The sequence below is a fragment of the Ranitomeya variabilis genome, chromosome 4 (genome assembly GCF_051348905.1).
Source record: "Ranitomeya variabilis isolate aRanVar5 chromosome 4, aRanVar5.hap1, whole genome shotgun sequence".
Taxonomy (NCBI): Eukaryota; Metazoa; Chordata; class Amphibia; order Anura; family Dendrobatidae; genus Ranitomeya; species Ranitomeya variabilis.
In genome coordinates this window covers 301,637,195-301,662,145 of record NC_135235.1, presented here as the reverse complement: position 1 = coordinate 301,662,145, position 24,951 = coordinate 301,637,195, and the positions used below count along the sequence as shown (strand labels likewise).

Below are 24,951 nucleotides of genomic sequence, written 5' to 3'. Positions count from 1 at the left end.
GGACCAATGTATACATACAAAGGAAAGAAGGAAAATGTCAAGCAGCTCAGGAGCTCAGCAACTTACAGTGGCCAAACTAATAATTATCAGCTATGAAATTTTAAGTGAAAACAAAATATGTGCATCAGCGCTCACCAATAGTATGTTATTAAAGCTGCATGTAAGCGCATTTTAAATCCAATAAATGATATTACTAATAAATAAACTCTTATATGCCCTAAAAATAACTTGTACTTGTCAGGTGCCTACCTGTGCATCCATATGCCTGTAATGTGGTGTGCTTTCCTGGATCCACCCAAAAGTACTAAACCAGCTGTCCTGGATCTGTGCCTGATCCCCCGCAGACCATGTAGACAACATGCTGGCCAGTCATGTTTGTTCTAACACTGGATTGAAGAAATCTGCCATCGTGTGCCTGTGAGACGTTACTAAACCTGCAAGCTTTCCTTCACAAAAGGAGAGAAAGTGCATTAGGTTCATTCAATGCGTTTCTGAGGCTCCCACCTCCTTCGTCAGGGATCCCTGTGGCTTTAGTGACGTCACACAGGAACAGGATGATAGATTTTTTTTCAAACCAGTGTTAGAACAGACGTGACTGGCTAGCACATTTTCTACAAAGTCTGCGGAGGATCAAGCACGGATCCAGGATAGCTGTCCTACTGCTTTTGGGTGCATCCAGGACAGTTGAATCATCACATTTTAATACCTTCGGGTGAAATTCACGACAGCATGCCACAGTACAGGCATATAGAAGCACAGATAGTCTTCTGACAAGTACTACTTATTTTTATTGCATATAAAAGTTTACTATTAGCTATGAAAGTGGAAATTATACTGTCCAGAGATCATTTGTGGAAGTCTATTACTCAAGAGAGACCTTGTATTAATGATATAAAATGAGACAAGAAAAACAGGCAAGAACCACTATAAACTTATCACTGAAGACAAAATGATCCACAAAAGACATGAGAACACTGAAAACCTTAATCAAAGATCCATGCTAAACAGCAAGCTAACTCTGCTAGGGAAACTTGCAAAAAGATTCAATGTGCAGAAGCACAAAAACACAATGCTAGAAGTGATCACACAACTGAGATCAATGGGTGAGGATTTAAAAGACAGCCATCGTGCAGCCTTATGGATATGCAGCTTAAATGATATATACAGTCCACTGCATTAAAAATGAGACATACCTGATACTAGAAATTGCTAAGAAATTGCGAGTAGATAAATACCAAATAAGAAAGGAACTTGAGCAGGACTTCGTAGAAACCAGAGGTTTCTTCAGATTCACAAAAAGGGACACAAACTGAGTAGCATGGATATAAGAGTGCAGAAACAATTTCTAAAGCTACAATCTCTGGTCCATGTGTAAATAACTAGAATAATGCATTTAGAGTGAGAATCGATGCCATCACAAGGATGGTGCATCGACTCCAGATCATCAAGTTATTTGCCCAGTGATAGATGCTTTTTACCGAGAACTTAACTTAAATAACAAGAAAACAATTCACTTGCTCATGGAAGCAGAAAAATGCATAAGGTACTAGACATGGATTCCACAGGTGCCCTAGTGAAAATAGACAGAATGTAGTCATACCAATAAAGGACATATTGTATGTTCCCAGTCTAGAAGAAAGGGTGCCGGAGTGTACAACACCTGAAGGCTTGTGCCTTAGTGACTGTACTATGCAGACCGCAGATGGTGCTGTGTTATTAGAGTTAGTTGACAATGTTTGTGCAATTTCTCTGCTGTAATCCTACATGATGTTGTAATGAAGATGAGGGTTGCTGCCCGTTTCTAATACAACAGTTAATTCTCTCTGAATATCTGAGTGCTGATGATTCTGGTAGAAGCTGAAATATGCAACCATCAGATCCTCACCGCACTCCACTCAGTCAGCAACTGGCTGAGCGGCATTTTCTGGGACCAGAATGGAGAAATCAGTGGGTTTCCAGGCAGAGTTGAAACAAGTGCATTGGGGAATCGATTAGGTACGTATTCATTCTTTGATATTTTTTTAACCACTCTGAGTGCTTTTTCCAAAACATTTTCCTTGCTGGACAACCTAGAGAGAATTTATAATTAGTGTTGAGCGATACCGTCCGATACTTGAAAGTATCGGTATCGGAAAGTATCGGCCGATACCGGCAAAGTATCGGATCCAATCCGATACCGATACCCGATACCAATACAAGTCAATGGGACTCAGGTATCGGACGGTATTCCTGATGGTTCCCAGGGTCTGAAGGAGAGGAAACTCTCCTTCAGGCCCTGGGAACCATATAAATGTGTAAAAGAAAGAATTAAAATAAAAAATATCGCTATACTCACCTCTCCGACGCAGCCGGGACCTCAGCGAGGGAACCGGCAGCGTTGTTTGTTTAAAATTCGCGCTATTACTTGGTTACGTGAATTCCCGGCTTGTGATTGGTCAGGGCGGCCATGTTGCCGGGACGCGGACCAATCACAGCAAGCCGTGACGAAATTACGTCACGGCTTGCTGTGATTGGTCCGCGTCCCGGCAATATGGCCGCCCTGACCAATCACAAGCCGTGACGTCACGGGAGGCTGGACACGCGCTCATTTTAAAATGGGCGCGTGTCCAGCCTCCCGTGACGTCACGGCTTGTGATTGGTTGCGCCGCGGTCAACCAATCACAAGCTGGGAGGCTGGACGCGCTCATTTTAAAATGGGCGCGTGTCCAGCCTCCCGTGACGTCACGGCTTGTGATTGGTTGCGCCGCGGTCAACCAATCACAAGCCGGGAGGCTGGACGCGCTCATTTTAAAATGGGCGCGTGTCCAGCCTCCCGTGACGTCACGGCTTGTGATTGGTTGCGCCGCGGTCAACCAATCACAAGCCGGGAGGCTGGACGCGCTCATTTTAAAATGGGCGCGTGTCCAGCCTCCCGTGACGTCACGGCTTGTGATTGGTTGCGCCGCGGTCAACCAATCACAAGCCGGGAGGCTGGACGCGCTCATTTTAAAATGGGCGCGTGTCCAGCCTCCCGTGACGTCACGGCTTGTGATTGGTTGCGCCGCGGTCAACCAATCACAAGCCGGGAGGCTGGACGCGCTCATTTTAAAATGGGCGCGTGTCCAGCCTCCCGTGACGTCACGGCTTGTGATTGGTCAGGGCGGCCATATTGCCGGGACGCGGACCAATCACAGCAAGCCGTGACGTAATTTCGTCACGGCTTGCTGTGATTGGTCCGCGTCCCGGCAACGTGGCCGACCTGACCAATCACAAGCCGGGAATTCACGTAACCAAGTAATAGCGCGAATTTTAAACAAACAACGCTGCCGGTTCTCTCGCTGAAGTCCCGGCTGCGTCGGAGAGGTGAGTATAGCGATATTTTTTATTTTAATTCTCTCTTTTACACATTTTAACATTAATGTTGTTGCGATACCCGATACCCGATACCACAAGAGTATCGGAATCCCGGTATCGGAATTCCGATACAGCAAGTATCGGCCGATACCCGATACTTGCAGCATCGGAATGCTCAACACTATTTATAATAGTTTATACATAAAACAATGGCCGGCAGGCAGCTGACACCATTTCTATATATTTCAAGGACCACTCCACTCAAAGCTTTTATCTTCTTAATATATTGCTATCATCATGATGTACAACACTGTTTACTTAAAATTGCTAATTTTGCCTTTCTTCCCAATTAATTCTTCTCTTTTCTCTGCTCTACATAGAAACAGGAAGTCTCTTCTCCCTGCATGAGTCATCTCCCCTTCAACTCCTGACCCAACTGCTCCACTCCTCCCCTTGCCACGGACTTTTTCATTGATGACTCATGCAGGGAATGGAGCTAATCTGTTTTTAATCAAGTGATATAGAAAGCCAGGAAATGTGGCTGCACAGAACAGCCATATATCTAGAGTGTAGCTCTGCATGTGGAGGAGTCGGATTTGACTCTGAAACCACTTTGAATTTATTTTGTCTTCGGATCCGTTTGTGAATCAGCAGAGCATGTGAAGTCCACGATTCCTGGCTTTCTATACATCCCTTCTGTGAATGATGCAGCACCTGACTACTATGCAACAAAAATAGTTGTGTCACACACAACCCTAATAAGTGAGCAGATTAAATAAGGTTGATACCAATGGTACTTGGATAAGACCCTATTGCGCTTTGTACATTTGCTTCATTTAATCACATGATGTCATAGCCCTAATAGAAAAGATAAGAATTAACTGGGTAGAGAGGCAAAATGAGCAATTGTAAGTACACAGTGTTATATAATATGATGATTGCAGTATATTAAGAAGATTAAAGTTTTGATGGGAGTGCTTCTTTAATCTTTTTATCCTGCTTTGTATAACTTTTGTGTATAGAGTTCCTATGCTAAGACATCTGCGGATCAGCTGAAATTCCTGAGGAAACTCATCATCAAGCGTTCAGATTTAAGTTACAAATTTGAGAAAGTAGTTTTTTTTGTTAAGCACTACAACCATTTCAATTAAAATCAATGTAAAATATGCAACACGCATGGCAATGACGAAACTAGAAATTTATGAGGTAGTATATATTTTGGGTAAACTGATTTTTTTTCTTTATTAAATGTATATACCACGGCATATGATAGAGCACATTTGACATTGAAGGGAACCAGTCATTAGATCCATGCTGTCCAAACTATTGGCAGTGTGACTCAAACACTGGCTCAGATACTGGCTGCTCGATTTCAGCCAAGTATGTCTTACTTTGCATTTTTACTGTTTGTTTTGGTTATTTTTCAGTTTTGCCTTCAAATTTATGCCAATTTTCCTAAAAAACAGAAAACTGTTTAGCTCCACAACACAGACAGTTCTCATAATGCAATGATCATTTTTAACGGGAATTTAGCAGTCAGCAGCATTTTTAATTATGTTTTTAGGAATTGTATGTAATATACAAGTGCTTCTCACACAATTAGAATATCAGCAAAAAGTTAATTTATTTCAGTTCTTCAATACAAAAAGTGAAACTCATATAATAGATAGAGTCATTACAAACAGATTGATCTATGCCAAGTGTTTATTTCTGTTAATGTTGATGATTATGGCTTACAGACAATGAAAACCCAAATGTCATTATCTCAATAATTTAGAATAATAAACAAAAAACACCTGTAAAGGCTTCCAAAGCATTTAAAAAGGTCCCTTAGTCTGTTTCAGTAGCTCCGCAATCATGGGGAAGACTGCTGACTTGACAGATGTCCAGAAGGCAGTCACTGACACACTCCACAAGGAGGGTAAGCGACAAAAGGTCATTGCTAAAGAAGCGGGCTGTTCACAAATTGTTGTATCCAAGCATATTAATGGAATGTTGAGTAAAAGGAAAAAGTGTGGTAGAAAAAGGTGCACAAGTGACTGGGTTAACCACAGCCTTGAATGGATTGTTAAGAAAAGGCCATTCACAAGGAGTGGACTGCTGCTGGAGTCATTGCTTCAAGAGCAACCACACACAGACGTATCCAGGACATGGGCTCACATTCCTTGTGCCAAGCCACTCATGACCAATAGACAATGCCAGAAGCGTCTTACCTGGGCCAAGGAGATAAAGAGCTGGACTGTTGCTCAGTGGTCCAAGGTGTTGTTTTCAGATGAAAGTAAATTTTGCATTTCATTTGGAAATGGAGTGGAGAGGACACAATCCAAGCTGCTTGAGGTCTAGCGTGCAGTTTCCACAATCAGTGATAGTTTGCGGAGCCATGTCATCTGCTGGTGTAGGTCCAATGTGTTTTATCAAGACCAAAGTCAGCGCAGCCGTCTACCAGGACATTTTAGAGCACTTCATGCTCTCTTCTGCTGACAAGCTTTTTGGAGACAGAGATTTCATTCTCCAGCAGGACTTGGCACCTGTCCACACTGCTAAAAGTACCAATACCTGGTTTAAAAGCAACAGTATCACTGTGCTTGATTGGCCAGCAAACTCATATAACCTTAACCTATGGGGTGTTGTCAAGAGGAAGATGAGAGACACCAGACCCAACAATGCAGATGAGCTGAAGGCTGCTATCAAAGCAACCTGGGCTTACATAACACCTCAGCAGTGCCACAGGCTGATCGCCTCCATGCCACACCACATTGATGCAGTAATTGATGCAAAAGGAGCCCCGACCAGGTATTGAGTACATTTACTGATTTATACATTTCTGGTATGGACTGACCTGGTTTGGAGTAGTCATATTGCAACCACTAGGGGCAGCACCAGCAGCGTACTCAGAGATATCCAGAGGTCATTATCAGGAACAATGTCGTTTGATGAAATAAGCAGGAATCGCAGTCGATCAAGCCAGCAGTCGATATCAGGAGCAGCAATGTCGTTTGACAAAACAGCAGGTGGAAGGAAGCTTGACTAGAAGCTGGTAGCTCAATAATCATGCAAGGTAGAGAGCAAGGCCAGAGTTAAAAAGGGTGTGCAATTAGGATGAGCCAATTGGGAACTCAAAGTGGTGACCAAAAGTATTTGGATTAGCACAGAACTGTCCAGTGAGCTGAATAGCTCAGAGAGGAGAGCTGCTGTCTGGTGCACAGGAGATGCTGCGTTCGATTCCTAACAATTTCAGTAGGCCAAGATTTTGGATTTTAAAATAATTTTTCAAACTGGTGTTATAATATACTGAGATAATCACTTTTGGGTTTTCATTGGCTGTAAGCCATAAGCATCAACATTAACAGAAATAAACACTTGAAATAGATCACTCTGTTTGTAATGACTCTACAGAATATATGAGTTTCACTTTTTGCATTGAAGAACTGAAATAAATTAACTTTTGATGATATTCTAATTTAGTGAAAAGCTCTTGTATAAGAATAAAGAAACTACTGCTCAAAAACGCAGAAACAAAATTTACAATTATTAAAAAGAAATCATGTAAATTTTACTGTGAATTTTTGATTCAGCAGTTTCCCATATGGTTTATTAGACTTTTTTATTATTTGTATAAATCTTTAAAAATTAAAATAAAAAAACAATCTTACAAACGGTAGCAAGTAAAAATTTCCTTCAGCTCTTATGCTGTCATTTGTGTCTTTATGGTTACAGTCAAACTCGTTGGGTAAAGCCTCAGCGTATGCGAGGACCTTTTGTATTTAGGACATACCAATAACAGAAGCTCAGTCATCAGTTGCTCCTGTTAATTTAGGGATCACTGAAATGTATTTGTTGATCAAGAAACAAACAAAGGTATAAAATATAAAAATGAAATAATATATAAAATTGTAGAAATTATGGTGTGTAATAAAAATTACAAATAGTATTATAACTACCTTGTTTCTAATACGAATTTCCCTCCCAAATTATCATTTCAATATAACGAATAATGTTTAATGACTTGATATAGAAATTAATATTACTGTGTTAGAATAGTAATATTATCTTCTCATCATTAAAAAAATATTGTGTCCTATATCAAAAGCATTTATACCTTTTATCTCAGCTCTAAACTCACATTTATGGTCTTGCATCGATAATAATGAAGCTTATATGCTGACTAGGAAAACTAATTGTATTTGCGTTCAGTTTATTCATTATCATTTAGATGGCTTGAATTTCTTATGTTATCCTTTATTTCTAAATCTTTTGACAATGCACATTATTTTTTATTTTAAGTGGCAAAAAATATATATTTTAGATAGGATGGATAGATAGATAGATAGATAGATAGATAGATAGATAGATAGATAATAGATACTTGAGATAATTATTTTAACCTAATTTATGCTATATTTTATTTTTTTATATTCTATTTTATTTACTTGTTTTCTTGTTTTAAAAAATCCAATCACATTTACCAATTATTAAATTGCTATGATATAATAATAATAAAAATAATAATAGTAACAGTAATAATAATAATAATAATTAATTTAAACCTTTAAAATTTCAATTATTATTATCTTTTTTTTAAACAGCATTTTTTTTCTCATACGGCGCTCATACAGAGCTAAATCCTACGGACTGACATGGCTAAATAATAATATTCTGCAGTCATCACTAGGGGGAGCTAAAGACTTTATTGTGTACTGTTTTAGTAAAATGTCAAAACAGTCTGCAGTGAGCTCCCTCTAGTGTTGGCTGAAAGTAGACTTTTTTAATATAAGACTGTGAGTGCAGGATATTTGAAGCTCTATATCACAAAAACAAAGTTCCAATCCCAATAAAAAATATATTAAGAAATTAACCAACAGAGAATTTGAGTTCTATTTTAAGTATGTAAAAAAGTGTAAAAAAAAATCTTTGAGAGTGCAGTGATTTACACCAATGCCCTAAACATCAAAGTGGCCTGCCTGGGTCTATATGGGGACACAACACTGAACACAAATCATAATACACATACAATAAAATAGAACATGATACAACATCCTGGCATTGATTTAAAATGAGCAAAGATGGAAATTTCTGTTTTCAATCAGTGAACAGTTTGTCTCTCACCTATTGCCATTGAATGTTGTTTTATACGCTCCGGTCTGGTGTAACACCTCATCTGTGTAGACAGGTACGGGAGTCCTTACACATTCATGGGAACATTGCAGAGTTTCATTGTATGCGGTGAATATATCCATGTTGCTGGGCACGCGAGCTGGGGTGAAGTCTGTCAGGTTTTGGCAGCTCTCTTCTTGTTGAGTAATTTTCCGCTGGTGGCTGTTCCTCCTGGCATTTCCACTTTGTGCACAGCTACAGAAGAAGGCAAAGAACATAGTAATTAATAATGATTCTATTTTCAGGCATACATAGTAGCTAAAATTTCATCTATAATGTTGTTGCAGTTAAGTAGCCATACAATAATGGGGGCAGTGATGCATCACGCAGGCCCATAACCAGAAGATGCCGAATTTGAGTGGTCTATGGTGATTTCAGTATGCATCTTTTTCACTTGTGAGGCTAAAATGAATTCGGTCAAGGTTCACATTTTATTGGACTGAAACATTGCCAGATGGGCAATTAAACTGTACGTGATTTGATCCTATTTTGGTGTGCTGCTTCCATTTTTTATATATTTATTAAGGGTTGGTGCATACCTGGGAAGCTTTGCGCCCTATGATTATATTTTTGTGCTGCTCTTTTTCTTCTTTTTTTTTCTATATATACAGCTCTGGCAAAAATTAAGAAACCACTGCAAAATTTTCACTTTGTCTGATTTTTCTCTTTATAGGTATATTTTTGAATAAAATGTAAATTGTTCTTTTATTCTATAAACTTCTGACAACATGTTTCCGAATTTCCAAGCAATACATTTTGTATTTTTTTTCTGAAAAGGAGAAATGGTCAAAATTTAAAACAAAACAGTGCTTTCAGACCTCAATTAATGCAAAGAAAACAAGTTCATGATCATTTAGAAACAACAATACTAATGTTTTAACTCAGGAAAAGTTCAAGAATCAATATTTTGTGGAATAACCATGATTTTTAATCACAGCTTTCAGGCATCTTGGCATGCTTTCCACCAGTCTTTCACACTGCTTCTGGGGCAAAAAGGTAAGCAGCTCTTCTTTGTTTGATGGCTTGTGACTATCCATCATCCTCTTGATTACATTCCAGAGGTTTTCAATGGGGTTTGAGTCTGGAGACAGGGTGGTCCATAACAAGGTTTTGATGTGGTGGTCTCTAAATTTTTGCTAGAGCTGTATAGTATACATATACAGTGTGTCTGTAAGGTCATGGTGCACTTTTGACCAGTCACAGGATGTATTTCTGGTTTACATTTTGGCACCCTTTCTCTGGCCCAATCATATCAGACCTGTTCATGAGGAGAGATAACAAGAACCAATCAAACAACACAAACTCATTTAAGATGTTGCTGAGCCCCCAGTCAGATTAACCCCTGATAAACTGAACTCTGATTAATACACTGCCGGGTCAATGACATCATGCAACCACAAGATTATGCCAGCTATGTGGTTTTCCATGCCAGTCGAGATGTGGATGGTACAGAGGAAAGTTCAGTGTGTTCTGTTCGCTAAATTCGAATCCATGACCAAGGTGTTATGTGAATATTGACACGTTTATAATGAAGCGCCACCATATAGGAATAGGGATAAGCAGTTGAAGGAAACTGGCAGTTTGGTGGCGAAGCCCCGTGATAGGACCATTTTTTTTGCAGAGCAGTCTTTGATGGCAAACACGTATTTTGACAGGTTGGAACTGTATGCAGTGCCACAATTTCCAGAAGGTGTCATCTTTCAACACAATGGCGCTCCTCCACACTACACCACCTTTGTTCATGAGTTTCTGGATAGAACATTCCCCAGGCAGTGAATAGGCAGGGGTTCTGTCAAGCCATGGCCATCACGATCCCCGGATCTGAGGCCCTTAGACTTTTACTTTTGGGGTTATGTGAAGCAACATGTGTACATTGAATTTAAAACAGAGAATCACAGATGTAATTCACTCTGTTACACCAGGCGTCCTTACTAGTGTTGAGCATTCCGATACCGCAAGTATCGGGTATCGGCCGATACTTGCGGTATCGGAATTCCGATACCGGGATTCCGATACTTGCCGCGTATCGGATACCGGAATCGGAAGTTCCCAGATTCAAAATTCCGAAATTCAGCCAATGAGAATGATTCCAAGTGTGGGCACATCCTGTTTAGCATGGAGGGCATGAAACTACTGGCAAGGCTGTGATTGGCTGCTGAAATGATGTCATGATGCAGTTTAAAAGTCGCTGGCGCCATTTTGCGATCACTCTGCTGTGAATTCAGTTAGTGACAGGACGCTGTTTGCTGACTGAGGGACAGTTTAGAGATAGCGATTTGCTTCTTTGTGCTTTCCAAAGGCTAATTTAGCAACCGCTGTGTTCACCTACTATTCACCTTGCTTTTGCCTTGTAGCGCTGTTTTCACAGCGATCTGCAAGGTCTGTGTGTGTGTGTGTGTGTGAGTGCAGCCCACTCTCTAGTCTGAGTGCAGCCACATAGGCCATCCATAGCTGGTTGTATTCAGTTCAGGGAGGGTGGTTCATTGCCTCATACTGTTCTTTTTTTTTTTTTTTTTCAAGTAGTGTAGTCTGCTGCTAATTTATTCAAAAAAATCCTATTAGTGTCTTTCCACCCGTCTCCAGCTAATTTGTGGAAAAACACTACATAGGATAAAGTAGAGGAGGGTTTTTGGGCCTTGCAGCGCCGTTTACGGCTGTCTGCACGGTCTCCGTGTGACTGCAGCTCGCCCTGTAGTCTGTGAGCAGCCGTAGCCTGGTTGTCTCCAGCTCAGGGTTGTTCACTGCGTCATACCGCCAAATCAATTTTAATTTTTTTTCAACTAGTGTAGTCTGCTGCTAATTAATTTAAAAAAATCCTATTAGTGTCTTTCCACCCGTCTCCAGCTAATTTGTGGAAAAACACTACATAGGATAAAGTAGAGGAGGGTTTTTGGGCCTTGCAGCGCCGTTTACGGCTGTCTGCACGGTCTCCGTGTGACTGCAGCTCGCCCTGTAGTCTGTGAGCAGCCGTAGCCTGGTTGTCTCCAGCTCAGGGTTGTTCACTGCGTCATACCGCCAAATCAATTTTAATTTTTTTTCAAGTAGTGTAGTCTGCTGCTAATTAATTTAAAAAAATCCTATTAGTGTCTTTCCACCCGTCTCCAGCTAATTTGTGGAAAAACACTACATAGGATAAAGTAGAGGAGGGTTTTTGGGCCTTGCAGCGCCGTTTACGTCTGTCTGCACAGTCTCTGTGTGACTGCAGCTCTATCTGTTGTCAGTTCAGCCCCCAAAAAAGAAATAAATAATAAAGTTCACCAAACACACCAGTTACACCACTTTACATTTCTGTAGGCCACATTAGCTCATATTAAAGTCTAGTCCACACTTTAGAAAATTAGTGTTTCTTATACCTGTTAGGAGGAGTTGCTCAGGAATAAGCACACAAATCCGTTAGTACTTTTCTGCTTATCTTTATCAGTCAACCAAGATGAAGAAGGCAGTGAGTAAGGCACGTGGGCGTGGGCGTGGGCGCGGAGCAGGGAGGGGACGTGGGGATTCTGTGCCTGCTGCGGGCACCGGTGACTCATCAGCACCCACTTTCACCAGGCAACAGTCGTTCATGCGCAGCTTTGTGTCAGAGCGTCGTACACCGCTGCTGCGTCAAGACCAAATTGAAGCTGTTGTCGGATGGATGGCAGCTAATGCATCAACTTCCATTAGTGCCACATCCTCTCAGACACAGAGCACTGGAGAGCAGCCATCTGTCTCTTCACCACCTGCCAAATTGCCCAGGCAGACAGAGAGCCCAGGACAGGAGCCGTCTCTACTTCTGTTCTCTGAATCTCTTGGCTTGGAAACAGGGGGCCAGCCAAGCAGCATTGGAGAAATGGAAGAAGAGGCAGGGTGCAGTGATGCCCAACAGCTTTTTCTGTCTTCCTCTGAAGAGGCGGGTGGGCCAGTGGCTCCGGTCACCACATCGCAGGCCGCATCAGCTGATGATGACACTCAGGTGCCACTTACTGGTGCGTGCTCTGCTGCTGAGACTACCCAGGAGGAGCAGTTGGGGGCAGAGGGTAGTGTAGATGATGAGGTCCTCGACCCATCTTGGCGTGAGGGACAGGAAGGTGGTGGGAGCAGCTCTGAGGAAGAGATTCCCCGTACGGCCCAAAGAGGGAGAGGGAGGGGGAAGACCGCGGATCCTGCAGCCTCCGCTTTGGCACCCGTTAGGAGCATGTCTCTTCCAAAAGCCAAAAAGGGCGCTCCCAAGACTTGCAGTGCCTGGTCCTTTTTTGACACAGTTGCAGATGACATTTGCTATGTCAGATGCAACGTGTGTCATCAAAAAGTCAAAAGAGGTCGAAATGTCAGCAACCTCAATACCTCCAACATGTGGAAACATGTGCGCAACAGGCACCCGGCGGAGTTAGAAAAACACACTGAAGAGGTAGGCCAACCAACAGCGGCAGCTACCACCTCTTCAGCTCGTGTTGCCTCTTCCTCTAGCTCACACGCAGCTGGTTCGGCTTCCTCCCAGAATCGCCGTGGAAGAACCTCTGGCCCTGTTGTCCAGAGACCCGCTGTAATTCCACCCGCAGCACCACTTTCCCAGTCATCCACACACTCCCAGCCCAGTCTACAGCCATCGGTAGTACAGGCATGGGAGAAAAGGCGGCCTTTCTCGTCAAACCACCCACGAGCACAGGCTCTGACTGCAGGCATTGCCAAACTGCTGTCACTGGAAATGCTGTCATTCAGGCTGGTGGAGACTGACAGCTTCCGTGACTTGATGTCATTGGCAGTCCCACAGTACAATGTGCCCAGCCGCTTTTACTTCAGCAGGCAAGCCATCCCTGCCCTGCACAAGCATGTGGAGGGACACATAAAACACGCGCTTCTGAACGCCGTCAGTAGCAAGGTCCACCTCACCACCGATGCGTGGACCAGTCAACATGGACAGGGGCGATACCTTTCCCTCACTGCCCATTGGGTTAATGTCGTTGAGCCAGGTACAGACCGTGCGAGTGGCGCAGGACGTGTCCTGCCCACTCCAAGGATTGCAGGAATCCATTCTGTACGCATTGACTCCTCCTCTTACACCAGTTCCTCAGAATCATCGCTGCAGGAGCCGTCACAGTCCACCTCCACATGGACCCGTGATGAACGTGTACCTGTTACGACCGACATGAGCACAGCCGTGGCCAAACGTCAACAGGCCGTGTTGAAATTAATTTTTTGGGGGAATCGTAGCCACACAGCGCAGGAGCTCTGGAATGCCATCAAGCAGGAGAGCGATGTGTGGTTTGTGCCAGCGAATCTCCAGCCAGGCATGGTAGTGTGTGATAATGGCCGAAATCTGGTGGCAGCTCTGGGCCTCGGCAACCTCACTCACATCCCATGTCTGGCACATGTGCTCAATTTGGTCGTGCAGAGCTTTTTGAGGGACTATCCGGATCTTGATGCACTGCTGCACAAGGTCCGCCTAGAGTGTGCTCACTTGCGGCGTTCCAGCACGGCAAAAGCGCGCATTGCGGCTCTGCAGCGCCGACACCGCCTGCCGGAACATCGCATCATATGTGACCTACCTACCAGGTGGAATTCCACGTTACATATGTTGGAGCGGTTGTGTGAGCAGCAGCAAGCTGTAATGGAGTACCAGCTGCTTCAGGCGCAAAAAAGTCGCAGTCAGCGCCGTACAGACTTCACAACCACAGAGTGGGCCACTATGAATGACGTCTGCCAGGTTTTGCGTCCCTTTGATTATTCCACGCGGATGGCGAGTGCAGATGATGCACTAGTCAGCATGACTGTCCCCCTTATCTGCCTGCTTGAAAAATCACTGCAAGCGCTAAGGGATGATGTTGTGGAAGAGGTGGAGGATGAGGATTCACCATTTCCATCATCTTCTGGACAGTCAGCGCCACGTGGTTCCTCACAAACGCGTAGGCAGGGGACAGTTTGTGAGGAGGATGAGGAGGAGTCAATGGAGGAGGAAGACGTCCGTCCAGAGGAGGGAGTTACCGAATTGTCCAGTACTCAGTGTGTACAGCGAGGGTGGGGTGATGACGAGCGGGCAGAGATCACGCCTCCAGCAGGGGACAGCGTTTCTTGGGCAGTTGGCAGTCTGCAGCACATGGTGGATTACATGCTGCAGTGCCTGAGAAACGACCGCCGCATCGCCCACATTCTCAACATGTCTGATTATTGGGTGTTCACCCTCCTCGATCCTCGCTACCGGGACAACGTAGAAAGCCTCATCACACCGTTGAACCGGGAGCGAAAAATGCGGGAGTACCAAGACACACTGGTCAATTCCATCATCTTCTCCATTCCAACTGAGAGAAGTGCTGCTAGTGCATTACAAAGCAGCTCAGTGCGTCCAGGCAGTGGAGGAGGCTCTGCACAAAGAGGGAGCAGAAGCAGTGCCTCTGCCCAAGGCAAGACCAGTATGGCCCAACTGTGGCACAGTTTTCTGTGCCCCCCACAAAAGTCTACACCATCACAGACGGCTCCAGTCAGCAGGAGGCAACGGTTCCGTCAGATGGTGACAGACTACATGTCTTGCCCTCTTGCTGTACTCCCAGACGGCTCTTCCCCTTTCAAGTTTTGGGTCTCAAAGCTGGATACATGGCCAGAGCTAAGCCAGTATGCATTGGAGGTGCTGTCTTGCCCTGCGGCCAGTGTATTATCGGAACGTGTCTTTAGTGCTGCAGGTGGTGTACTAACTGACCGTCGCATGCGACTATCCTCCGATAACGTTGACCGGCTTACTTTCCTGAAAATGAACAAGGCCTGGATCTCGCAGGAATTTGCCACTCCTCCTCCTGATTAAATAATTAGGTCACTGTATACGTTATCCAGGTCTCCTGTTGTGTTCATCTTTCTACCACCTGAACTTAAATTCCTGTGCTCCAACACCGCCAGTTGAGGCTCAGAAGTGCCGTATGCACAGTCAAAACATACGACCCAGTGTTATTGGGTTTCAGTAACGTCAGCTGATCCCCAGCTGTGTAGCCGGCAATGTGTCATGCGACCGCCACGCTGACACAACAACTGAAATGTAAGGGAATCTGTCCCCCCCCCCAAGGCGTTTGTTACTGAAAGAGCCACCTTGTGCAGCAGTAATGCTGCACAAGGAAAAGGTAGCTATTTTTGTTTAGCTCCTTGCACACGCAGAACTTAACACTTATAAAATGTGTCCACTGATACCGTAAAACCGTCCCGGAGGTGGGACTTTCCTTCGTAATGTGACGCAGCACAGCCGTCATTCCTACCCCCACGGCGCCGCGCACCGGCTCCTCAGCATTGTTTTATTCCGTCCCGGAGCCTGCGCTGTTATGTTATCCCGTGGCCAGGCACACTTAGCGCTGCCCGTCTTCTGGCATCATTTGGTGTCAGGATGGCTGCGCCTGTGCGGCCGCGCTGGCAGAGAGCCCGCCTCGCAGTGTCTTCTGATTTAATCCCACTGGGGGCCTGGGATCCATGGACATGCGCAGTGCATATCTGAACCTCCACTTCTCACTCATTTCCCTATGGCTTCTTCAGACTGTTCGGTGTCAGCTGGTCCCTAATAGCATGCCACGGCCGTGACACCGCACAGTCTTAAGAAGCCGTAGGGAGGGGAGTGAGAGGCGAGGATATGCACTGCGCATGTCCATGGATCCCAGGCCCCCAGTGGGATTAAATCAGAAGACACTGCGAGGCGGGCTCTCTGCCAGCGCGGCCGCACAGGCGCAGCCATCCTGACACCAAATGATGCCAGAAGACGGGCAGCGCTAAGTGTGCCTGGCCACGGGATAACATAACAGCGCAGGCTCCGGGACGGAATAAACCAACGCTGAGGAGCCGGTGCGCGGCGCCGGGGGGGTAGGAATGACGGCTGTGCTGCGTCACATTACGAAGGAAAGTCCCACCTCCGGGACGGTTTTACGGTTGCAGGGGACACATTTTATAAGTGTTTAGTTCTGTGTTTGCAAGGAGCATGATGAAAAGAGCCACCTTTTCCTTTTGCATCTTTTGTGCTGCACAAGCTGGCTCTTTCAGCTACAAACGCCTTGGGGGGGGGTTAAAGGTTCCCTTTCGACTTTCTCAGGCTTCGGCCTACATTGTGTTCCTCTGCTTTTCCACCTGTCCCTGGGCTCCAACACCGCCAGTTGCCATCCAGAAGTGCTGTACGCACAGTCAACAGTCCCTCCTCTGTTATTGGGGTTCAGTAACGTCAGCTGTTCCCCTGCTGTGTGTGTGGCAATCCCTCCTACCTCCTCCAACCTCCTCCTCCTCCACCTGCCCCTGGGCTCCAACACCGCCAGTTGCCGTCCAGAAGTGCTGTACGCACAGTCAACAGTCCCTCCTCTGTTATTGGGGTTCAGTAACGTCAGCTGTTCCCCTGCTGTGTGTGTGGCAATCCCTCCTACCTCCTCCAACCTCCTCCTCCTCCACCTGCCCCTGGGCTCCAACACCGCCAGTTGCCGTCCAGAAGTGCTGTACGCACAGTCAACAGTCCCTCCTCTGTTATTGGGGTTCAGTAACGTCAGCTGTTCCCCTGCTGTGTGTGTGGCAATCCCTCCTACCTCCTCCAACCTCCTCCTCCTCCACCTGCCCCTGGGCTCCAACACCGCCAGTTGCCGTCCAGAAGTGCTGTACGCACAGTCAACAGTCCCTCCTCTGTTATTGGGGTTCAGTAACGTCAGCTGTTCCCCTGCTGTGTGTGTGGCAATCCCTCCTACCTCCTCCAACCTCCTCCTCCTCCACCTGCCCCTGGGCTCCAACACCGCCAGTTGCCGTCCAGAAGTGCTGTACGCACAGTCAACAGTCCCTCCTCTGTTATTGGGGTTCAGTAACGTCAGCTGTTCCCCTGCTGTGTGTGTGGCAATCCCTCCTACCTCCTCCAACCTCCTCCTCCTCCACCTGCCCCTGGGCTCCAACACCGCCAGTTGCCGTCCAGAAGTGCTGTACGCACAGTCAACAGTCCCTCCTCTGTTATTGGGGTTCAGTAACGTCAGCTGTTCCCCTGCTGTGTGTGTGGCAATCCCTCCTACCTCCTCCAACCTCCTCCTCCTCCACCTGCCCCTGGGCTCCAACACCGCCAGTTGCCGTCCAGAAGTGCTGTACGCACAGTCAACAGTCCCTCCTCTGTTATTGGGGTTCAGTAACGTCAGCTGTTCCCCTGCTGTGTGTGTGGCAATCCCTCCTACCTCCTCCAACCTCCTCCTCCTCCACCTGCCCCTGGGCTCCAACACCGCCAGTTGCCGTCCAGAAGTGCTGTACGCACAGTCAACAGTCCCTCCTCTGTTATTGGGGTTCAGTAATGTCAGCTGTTCCCCTGCTGTGTGTGTGGCAATCCCTCCTACCTCCTCCAACCTCCTCCTCCTCCACCTGCCCCTGGGCTCCAACACCGCCAGTTGCCGTCCAGAAGTGCTGTACGCACAGTCAACAGTCCCTCCTCTGTTATTGGGGTTCAGTAACGTCAGCTGTTCCCCTGCTGTGTGTGTGGCAATCCCTCCTACCTCCTCCAACCTCCTCCTCCTCCACCTGCCCCTGGGCTCCAACACCGCCAGTTGCCGTCCAGAAGTGCTGTACGCACAGTCAACAGTCCCTCCTCTGTTATTGGGGTTCAGTAACGTCAGCTGTTCCCCTGCTGTGTGTGTGGCAATCCCTCCTACCTCCTCCAACCTCCTCCTCCTCCACCTGCCCCTGGGCTCCAACACCGCCAGTTGCCGTCCAGAAGTGCTGTACGCACAGTCAACAGTCCCTCCTCTGTTATTGGGGTTCAGTAACGTCAGCTGTTCCCCTGCTGTGTGTGTGGCAATCCCTCCTACCTCCTCCAACCTCCTCCTCCTCCACCTGCCCCTGGGCTCCAACACCGCCAGTTGCCGTCCAGAAGTGCTGTACGCACAGTCAACAGTCCCTCCTCTGTTATTGGGGTTCAGTAACGTCAGCTGTTCCCCTGCTGTGTGTGTGGCAATCCCTCCTACCTCCTCCAACCTCCTCCTCCTCCACCTGCCCCTGGGCTCCAACACCGCCAGTTGCCGTCCAGAAGTGCTGTACGCACAGTCAACAGTCCCTCCTCTGTTATTGGGGTTCAGTAACATCAGCTGTTCCCCTGCTGTGTGTGTGGCAATCCCTCCTACCTCCTCCAACCTCCTCCTCCTCCACCTGCCCCTGGGCTCCAACACCGCCAGTTGCCGTCCAGAAGTGCTGTACGCACAGTCAACAGTCCCTCCTCTGTTATTGGGGTTCAGTAACGTCAGCTGTTCCCCTGCTGTGTGTGTGGCAATCCCTCCTACCTCCTCCAACCTCCTCCTCCTCCACCTGCCCCTGGGCTCCAACACCGCCAGTTGCCGTCCAGAAGTGCTGTACGCACAGTCAACAGTCCCTCCTCTGTTATTGGGGTTCAGTAACGTCAGCTGTTCCCCTGCTGTGTGTGTGGCAATCCCTCCTACCTCCTCCAACCTCCTCCTCCTCCACCTGCCCCTGGGCTCCAACACCGCCAGTTGCCGTCCAGAAGTGCTGTACGCACAGTCAACAGTCCCTCCTCTGTTATTGGGGTTCAGTAACGTCAGCTGTTCCCCTGCTGTGTGTGTGGCAATCCCTCCTACCTCCTCCAACCTCCTCCTCCTCCACCTGCCCCTGGGCTCCAACACCGCCAGTTGCCGTCCAGAAGTGCTGTACGCACAGTCAACAGTCCCTCCTCTGTTATTGGGGTTCAGTAACGTCAGCTGTTCCCCTGCTGTGTGCGTGGCAATCCCTCCTACCTCCTCCAACCTCCTCCTCCTCCACCTGCCCCTGGGCTCCAACACCGCCAGTTGCCGTCCAGAAGTGCTGTACGCACAGAGCCAAACACCTCGCCAATGTGTTAGTGGGGTTCAGCACCGCCAGCTGTTCCCCTGCTGTGTATACGGCAACGTGTACTGCGACCGCCACGCAGGCACAACAAGTTAAATTTAAGGGAACCTGTCCCCCCCCCCCCAGGCGTTTGTTACTGAAGGAGCCACCTTGTGCAGCAGTAATGATGCAAAGGGAAAAAGTGCCTCTTTTCGTGGTGCTCCTTGCAGATGCTGAACCTAACACTTATGAAATGTGTCCCCTCACAGTGTTCAACCGTCCGGTAGGTGGAACTTTCCTTTGTCATGTGACGCAGCACAGCCGTCATTTTTACCCCCTTGTCGCCGTGCGCCGCCTCCTCAGCGTTGTTTGAATCTGTCCCGGAGCCTGCGCTGTTAGGTTACCCCTTGGCCATGCACACATTTTGCGCTGCCCGTCTTCTGACATCATTTGCTGTCAGGCTGGCTGCGCCTGTGCGGGTGCGCTGTCCGAGATTCAGCCTCGCGGTGTCGTCTAATGTAATCCCACCGTGGGCCTGGGATCCGTGTCCATGCGCAGTGCATATCCTCGCCTCTCACTCCCCTCCCTACGGCTTCTAAAGACTGTTCGGTGTCAGCTGATCCCTAATAGCATGCCACGGCCGTGACACCGCACAGTCTTAAGAAGCCGTTGGGAGGGGTGTGAGAGGCGAGGATATGCACTGCGCATGGACACGGATCCCAGGCCCGCGGTGGGATTACATTTGACGACACCGCGAGGCTGAATCTCGAACAGCGCACCCGCACAGGCGCAGCCAGCCTGACAGCAAATGATGTCAGAAGACGGGCAGCGCAAAATGTGTGCATGGCCAAGGGGTAACCTAACAGCGCAGGCTCCGGGACAGATTCAAACAACACTGAGGAGGCAGCGCACGGCGACAAGGGGGTAAAAATGACGGCTGTGCTGCGTCACATGACAAAGGAAAGTTCCACCTACCGGACGGTTGAACGCTGTGAGGGGACACATTTCATAAGTGTTAGGTTCAGCATCTGCAAGGACCATAATTAAAAGAGCTAAGTTTACCTTTTCCAGCATTAGTGCTGTACACGATGGCTCTTCCAGCTACAAACGCCTGGGGGGGGGGTTAAAGGTTTCCTTTCAACTTGCTCCAGTGCAGGCTTCGGCCTACACTCCGCTCCCCCTGCTCCTCCTGCTGACCCTGGGCTCTAACACCGCCAGTTGGGGCCCAGATGTGCTAGCTGCACAGAGAAAAACACCTCGCCAATGTGTCAGTGGGGTTCAGCACCGCCAGCTGTTCCCCTGCTGTGCAGCCGGCAACGTGTCCTGCAACAGCCACGCAGGCACAACAGACCCAAAGCTGCCGCCAGTGCAGGCTTCGGCCTACACTCTGCTCCCTCTCCTCCTCCTGCTGACCCCGGGCTCCAACACCGCCAGTTGGGGCCCGGTACTGCTAGCTGCACAGAGAAAAACACCTCGCCAATGTGTCAGTGGGGTTCAGCACCGCCAGCTGTTCCCCTGCTGTGCAGCCGGCATCGTGTCCTGCAAAAGCCACGCAGACACCAGAACTGAAATTGAAGGGAACCTGTCCCCCCTCCCCCAGGCGTTTGTACGTTTTTAAGGCCACCTTGTACAGCGGTAATGCTGCATGTGTGCAAGGTGGCTCATAAACGTATTCTCCTCGCACATGTGGAACGGAAAACACGTCTAAAATGTGTCCTCTGTGTGACCATTTAACCGTCCCGGTGGTGTGACTTTCCTTTGTAATGACACGCTGCAACCCCCTTGGTAGCGCTGCCCGTCTTCTGGCATCATTGTTTGGCTGCCTGCGCCTCTGCGGCCGCCCTGACCCACACAACGCCCCTCGGTGTCTTATTTTTTGGGACTGCGAGGGTGTGATTGACGGGCATGATCAGTGCATCAGTTCGCCTGTCCCTCATCTCCTTCCGCCTTCTGCGGACTGTGCGGCTTCATGGCCGTGGCATGCGATAAGGGATCAGATGACGCCGCACAGTCTGAAGCGGGTGTAAGGACCCGAGTGTGAGAGGCGAACATATGTGCTGCGCCAGGCCCTGCATCCCAGCCCCGCAGTGTTTTAACAATGTTAAGACACTGCAGGGCTGGGATTCATGGTCATCGCGAACCGCACCGGCCGACATTAAATGATGCCAGAACATGGGCAGCGCTAACAGCGCTAGGCCAGGGGATAACACGACAGCGCAGACTCCTGTACAGCAAATAACAACGCTCAGGAGGCTGCACCCAGCACCAAGGTGGGATTCTTGACATCTGTGCTGCGTCTCATTACAAAGGGAACTCGCGCCTCCAACACAGTTTGACTGTATAAAGGGCTAAATGTTATACGTGTTCCATTCAGCGTGTGCAAGGAGCCAAATTAAAAGAGCAACCTTTGACTTGTGCACCACTACTGCTGCATAAGCTGTGGCTCTTCTACTTTGTAACCCCTGAGGGGGGGTTAAAGGTTACCTTTGAAATTGGTTCGATTAGGCTTCGGCCTACACTCTGCTCCCCCTGCAGAGCCCGGGCTCCAACACCGCCAGTTGGGGCCCGGTACTGCTAGCTGCACAGAGAAAAACACCTCGCCAATGTGTCAGTGGGGTTCAGCACCGCCAGCTGTTCCCCTGCTGTGCAGCCGGCAACGTGTCCTGCAACTGCCACGCAGGCACAACAGACCCAAAAGCTGCCGCCAGTGCAGGCTTCGGCCTACACTCTGCTCCATCTCCTCCTCCTGCTGACCCCGGGCTCCAACACCGCCAGTTGGGGCCCGGTACTGCTAGCTGCACAGAGAAAAACACCAGCCAATGTGTCAGTGGGGTTCAGCACCGCCAGCTGTTCCCCTGCTGTGCAGCCGGCATCGTGTCCTGCAAAAGCCACGCAGACACCAGAACTGAAATTGAAGGGAACCTGTCCCCCCTCCCCCAGGCGTTTGTACGTTTTAAAGGCCACCTTGTACAGCGGTAATGCTGCATGTGTGCAAGGTGGCTCATAAACGTATTCTCCTCGCACATGTGGAACGGAAAACACGTCTAAAATGTGTCCTCTGTGTGACCATTTAACCGTCCCGGTGGTGTGACTTTCCTTTGTAATGACACGCTGCAACCCCCTTGGTAGCGCTGCCCGTCTTCTGGCATCATTGTTTGGCTGCCTGCGCCTCTGCGGCCGCCCTGACCCACACAACGCCCCTCGGTGTCTTATTTTTTGGGACTGCGAGGGTGTGATTGACGGGCATGATCAGTGCATCAGTTCGCCTGTCCCTCATCTCCTTCCGCCTTCTGCGGACTGTGCGGCTTCATGGCCGTGGCATGCGATAAGGGATCAGATGACGCCACACAGTCTGAAGCGAGTGTAAGGACCCGAGTGTGAGAGGCGAACATATGTGCTGCGCCAGGCCCTGCATCCCAGCCCCGCAGTGTTTTAACAATGTTAAGACACTGCGGGGCTGGGATTCATGGTCATCGCGAACCGCACCGGCCGACATTAAATGATGCCAGAACATGGGCAGCGCTAACAGCGCTAGGCCAGGGGATAACACGACAGCGCAGACTCCTGTACAGCAAATAACAACGCTCAGGAGGCTGCACCCAGCACCAAGGTGGGATTCTTGACATCTGTGCTGCGTCTCATTACAAAGGGAACTCGCGCCTCCAACACAGTTTGACTGTATAAAGGGCTAAATGTTATACGTGTTCCATTCAGCGTGTGCAAGGAGCCAAATTAAAAGAGCAACCTTTGACTTGTGCACCACTACTGCTGCATAAGCTGTGGCTCTTCTACTTTGTAACCCCTGAGGGGGGGTTAAAGGTTACCTTTGAAATTGGTTCGATTAGGCTTCGGCCTACACTCTGCTCCCCCTGCAGAGCCCGGGCTCCAACACCGCCAGTTGGGGCCCGGTACTGCTAGCTGCACAGAGAAAAACACCTCGCCAATGTGTCAGTGGGGTTCAGCACCGCCAGCTGTTCCCCTGCTGTGCAGCCGGCAACGTGTCCTGCAACTGCCACGCAGGCACAACAGACCCAAAAGCTGCCGCCAGTGCAGGCTTCGGCCTACACTCTGCTCCATCTCCTCCTCCTGCTGTCCCCGGGCTCCAACACCGCCAGTTGGGGCCCGGTACTGCTAGCTGCACAGAGAAAAACACCAGCCAATGTGTCAGTGGGGTTCAGCACCGCCAGCTGTTCCCCTGCTGTGCAGCCGGCATCGTGTCCTGCAAAAGCCACGCAGACACTTGCTCTTGTACCTTCTGCTCCCCATCCTGGTTCCAGTACCGTCAGCTGGTTCCGGTCAGAGCCTTTGGCTTAGGTGCCTCCCTCTGGGTATCCGAGTTCCACCAACGTCAGGTGGTCCTTGGTAGTGCTTTCAGGCACGGGTACCTCCTGCTTAGTAACCGGGTTCCAGTAACGTCAGCTGGTCCTCGGTAGTTCCATTGGCTCTTGGACCTTCGGCTACCCATCCGGGTTCCAGCACCGTCAGCTGGTTCTCGGCAGTGTCTTTTGCTCTTGTACCTTCTGCTCCCCATCCTGGTTCCAGTACCGTCAGCTGGTTCCAGGCAGAGCCTTTGGCTTAGGTGCCTCCCTCTGGGTATCCGAGTTCCACCAACGTCAGGTGGTCCTTGGTAGTGCTTTCAGGCACGGGTACCTCCTGCTTAGTAACTGGGTTCCAGTAACGTCAGCTGGTCCTCGGTAGTTCCATTGGCTCTTGGACCTTCGGGTAGCCATCCGAGTTCCAGTTCCATCAGCTGGTTCTCGGCATTTTCTCAGCCTTCTTGTACCTTCTGCTACATTTCCAAGTTCAAGAGACTAAACACGATGACCCGGAAGACCACCCCTAAGATGACGACGACACCAGAGACGACAACCACCGTGATGACGACGACCCTGGAGACGATGACCCCGAAGACCACCCCGATGACGACGACCCCGGAGACGACGACCCTGAAGACCACCCCGATGACGACGACCCCGGAGACGACGACCCTGGAGACGACGACGACCTGGAAGACCGAGAAGCAGAAGAACAAGAGGCTGCAGAACAAAGAGCAGAAGAACATTAAGCATAACACTAAATATCAGAGCAAAAAATATTATCTAAATTATAAGCAGAAGAAGACTAAGCAGTGTATGGGGGTGAGTCCGTTCCTCCTCGTGGTGCCCCTGGATAAAGCCTGATGCTGCAGGCCAAACTGAACGCGGACAAATGTAACTCTTTTGTGACAGGCAGAACGGAAGGTGTAATCTTCAAACTTTTATAGATAACAACTACGGGAATGCCTGTCACAAATAAGAATATGATGAAGAAGTAGAATATGATGAAGATAATAGTAAAATAAAAAGAATATGAACAATGTAACCAAAAAAATAATAGGTAGAAGATGAAGAAGAAGATGAATAAGGTGAAGAAGTTGATGTCAAAGAAGCTGATGATGAGGATAATGAAGAAGAAAGTGTGGGAGAAGTAAAAAAGAAGGTGAAGGGCGTGGAAGTAGTGAAACATCAATATCTGACAAAATAAAAAAAAAATTAACATAGTCAAAATCTTTCTACCGCCGAACGTCATAAAAAAACCCCAAAATCCTGCTATTCTATTACATTGGGCTAAACCTCTGTGCCTTTAATGTCTCCGCCACGTCCCCCAATACATCCTACATTATTCTTAGTTGTTTTCCTTCATGTAGAATGAACCTACAAG

At 48.2% G+C, this 24,951-nt stretch overlaps 1 protein-coding gene across 3 annotated transcripts in view; it reads right to left on the bottom strand.

Moving 5' to 3' along the window:
- AJAP1 (adherens junctions associated protein 1) overlaps window positions 1–24,951 on the bottom strand; it is a 446,974-nt gene that overhangs the window by 68,753 nt on the left and 353,270 nt on the right. For all 3 annotated transcript variants that reach the window (XM_077250316.1, XM_077250315.1, XM_077250317.1), the window contains exon 4: window positions 8,440–8,682. In XM_077250316.1, coding sequence (XP_077106431.1) covers window positions 8,440–8,682 — 243 coding nt within the window. The remainder of the gene's footprint in view (window positions 1–8,439; window positions 8,683–24,951) is intronic.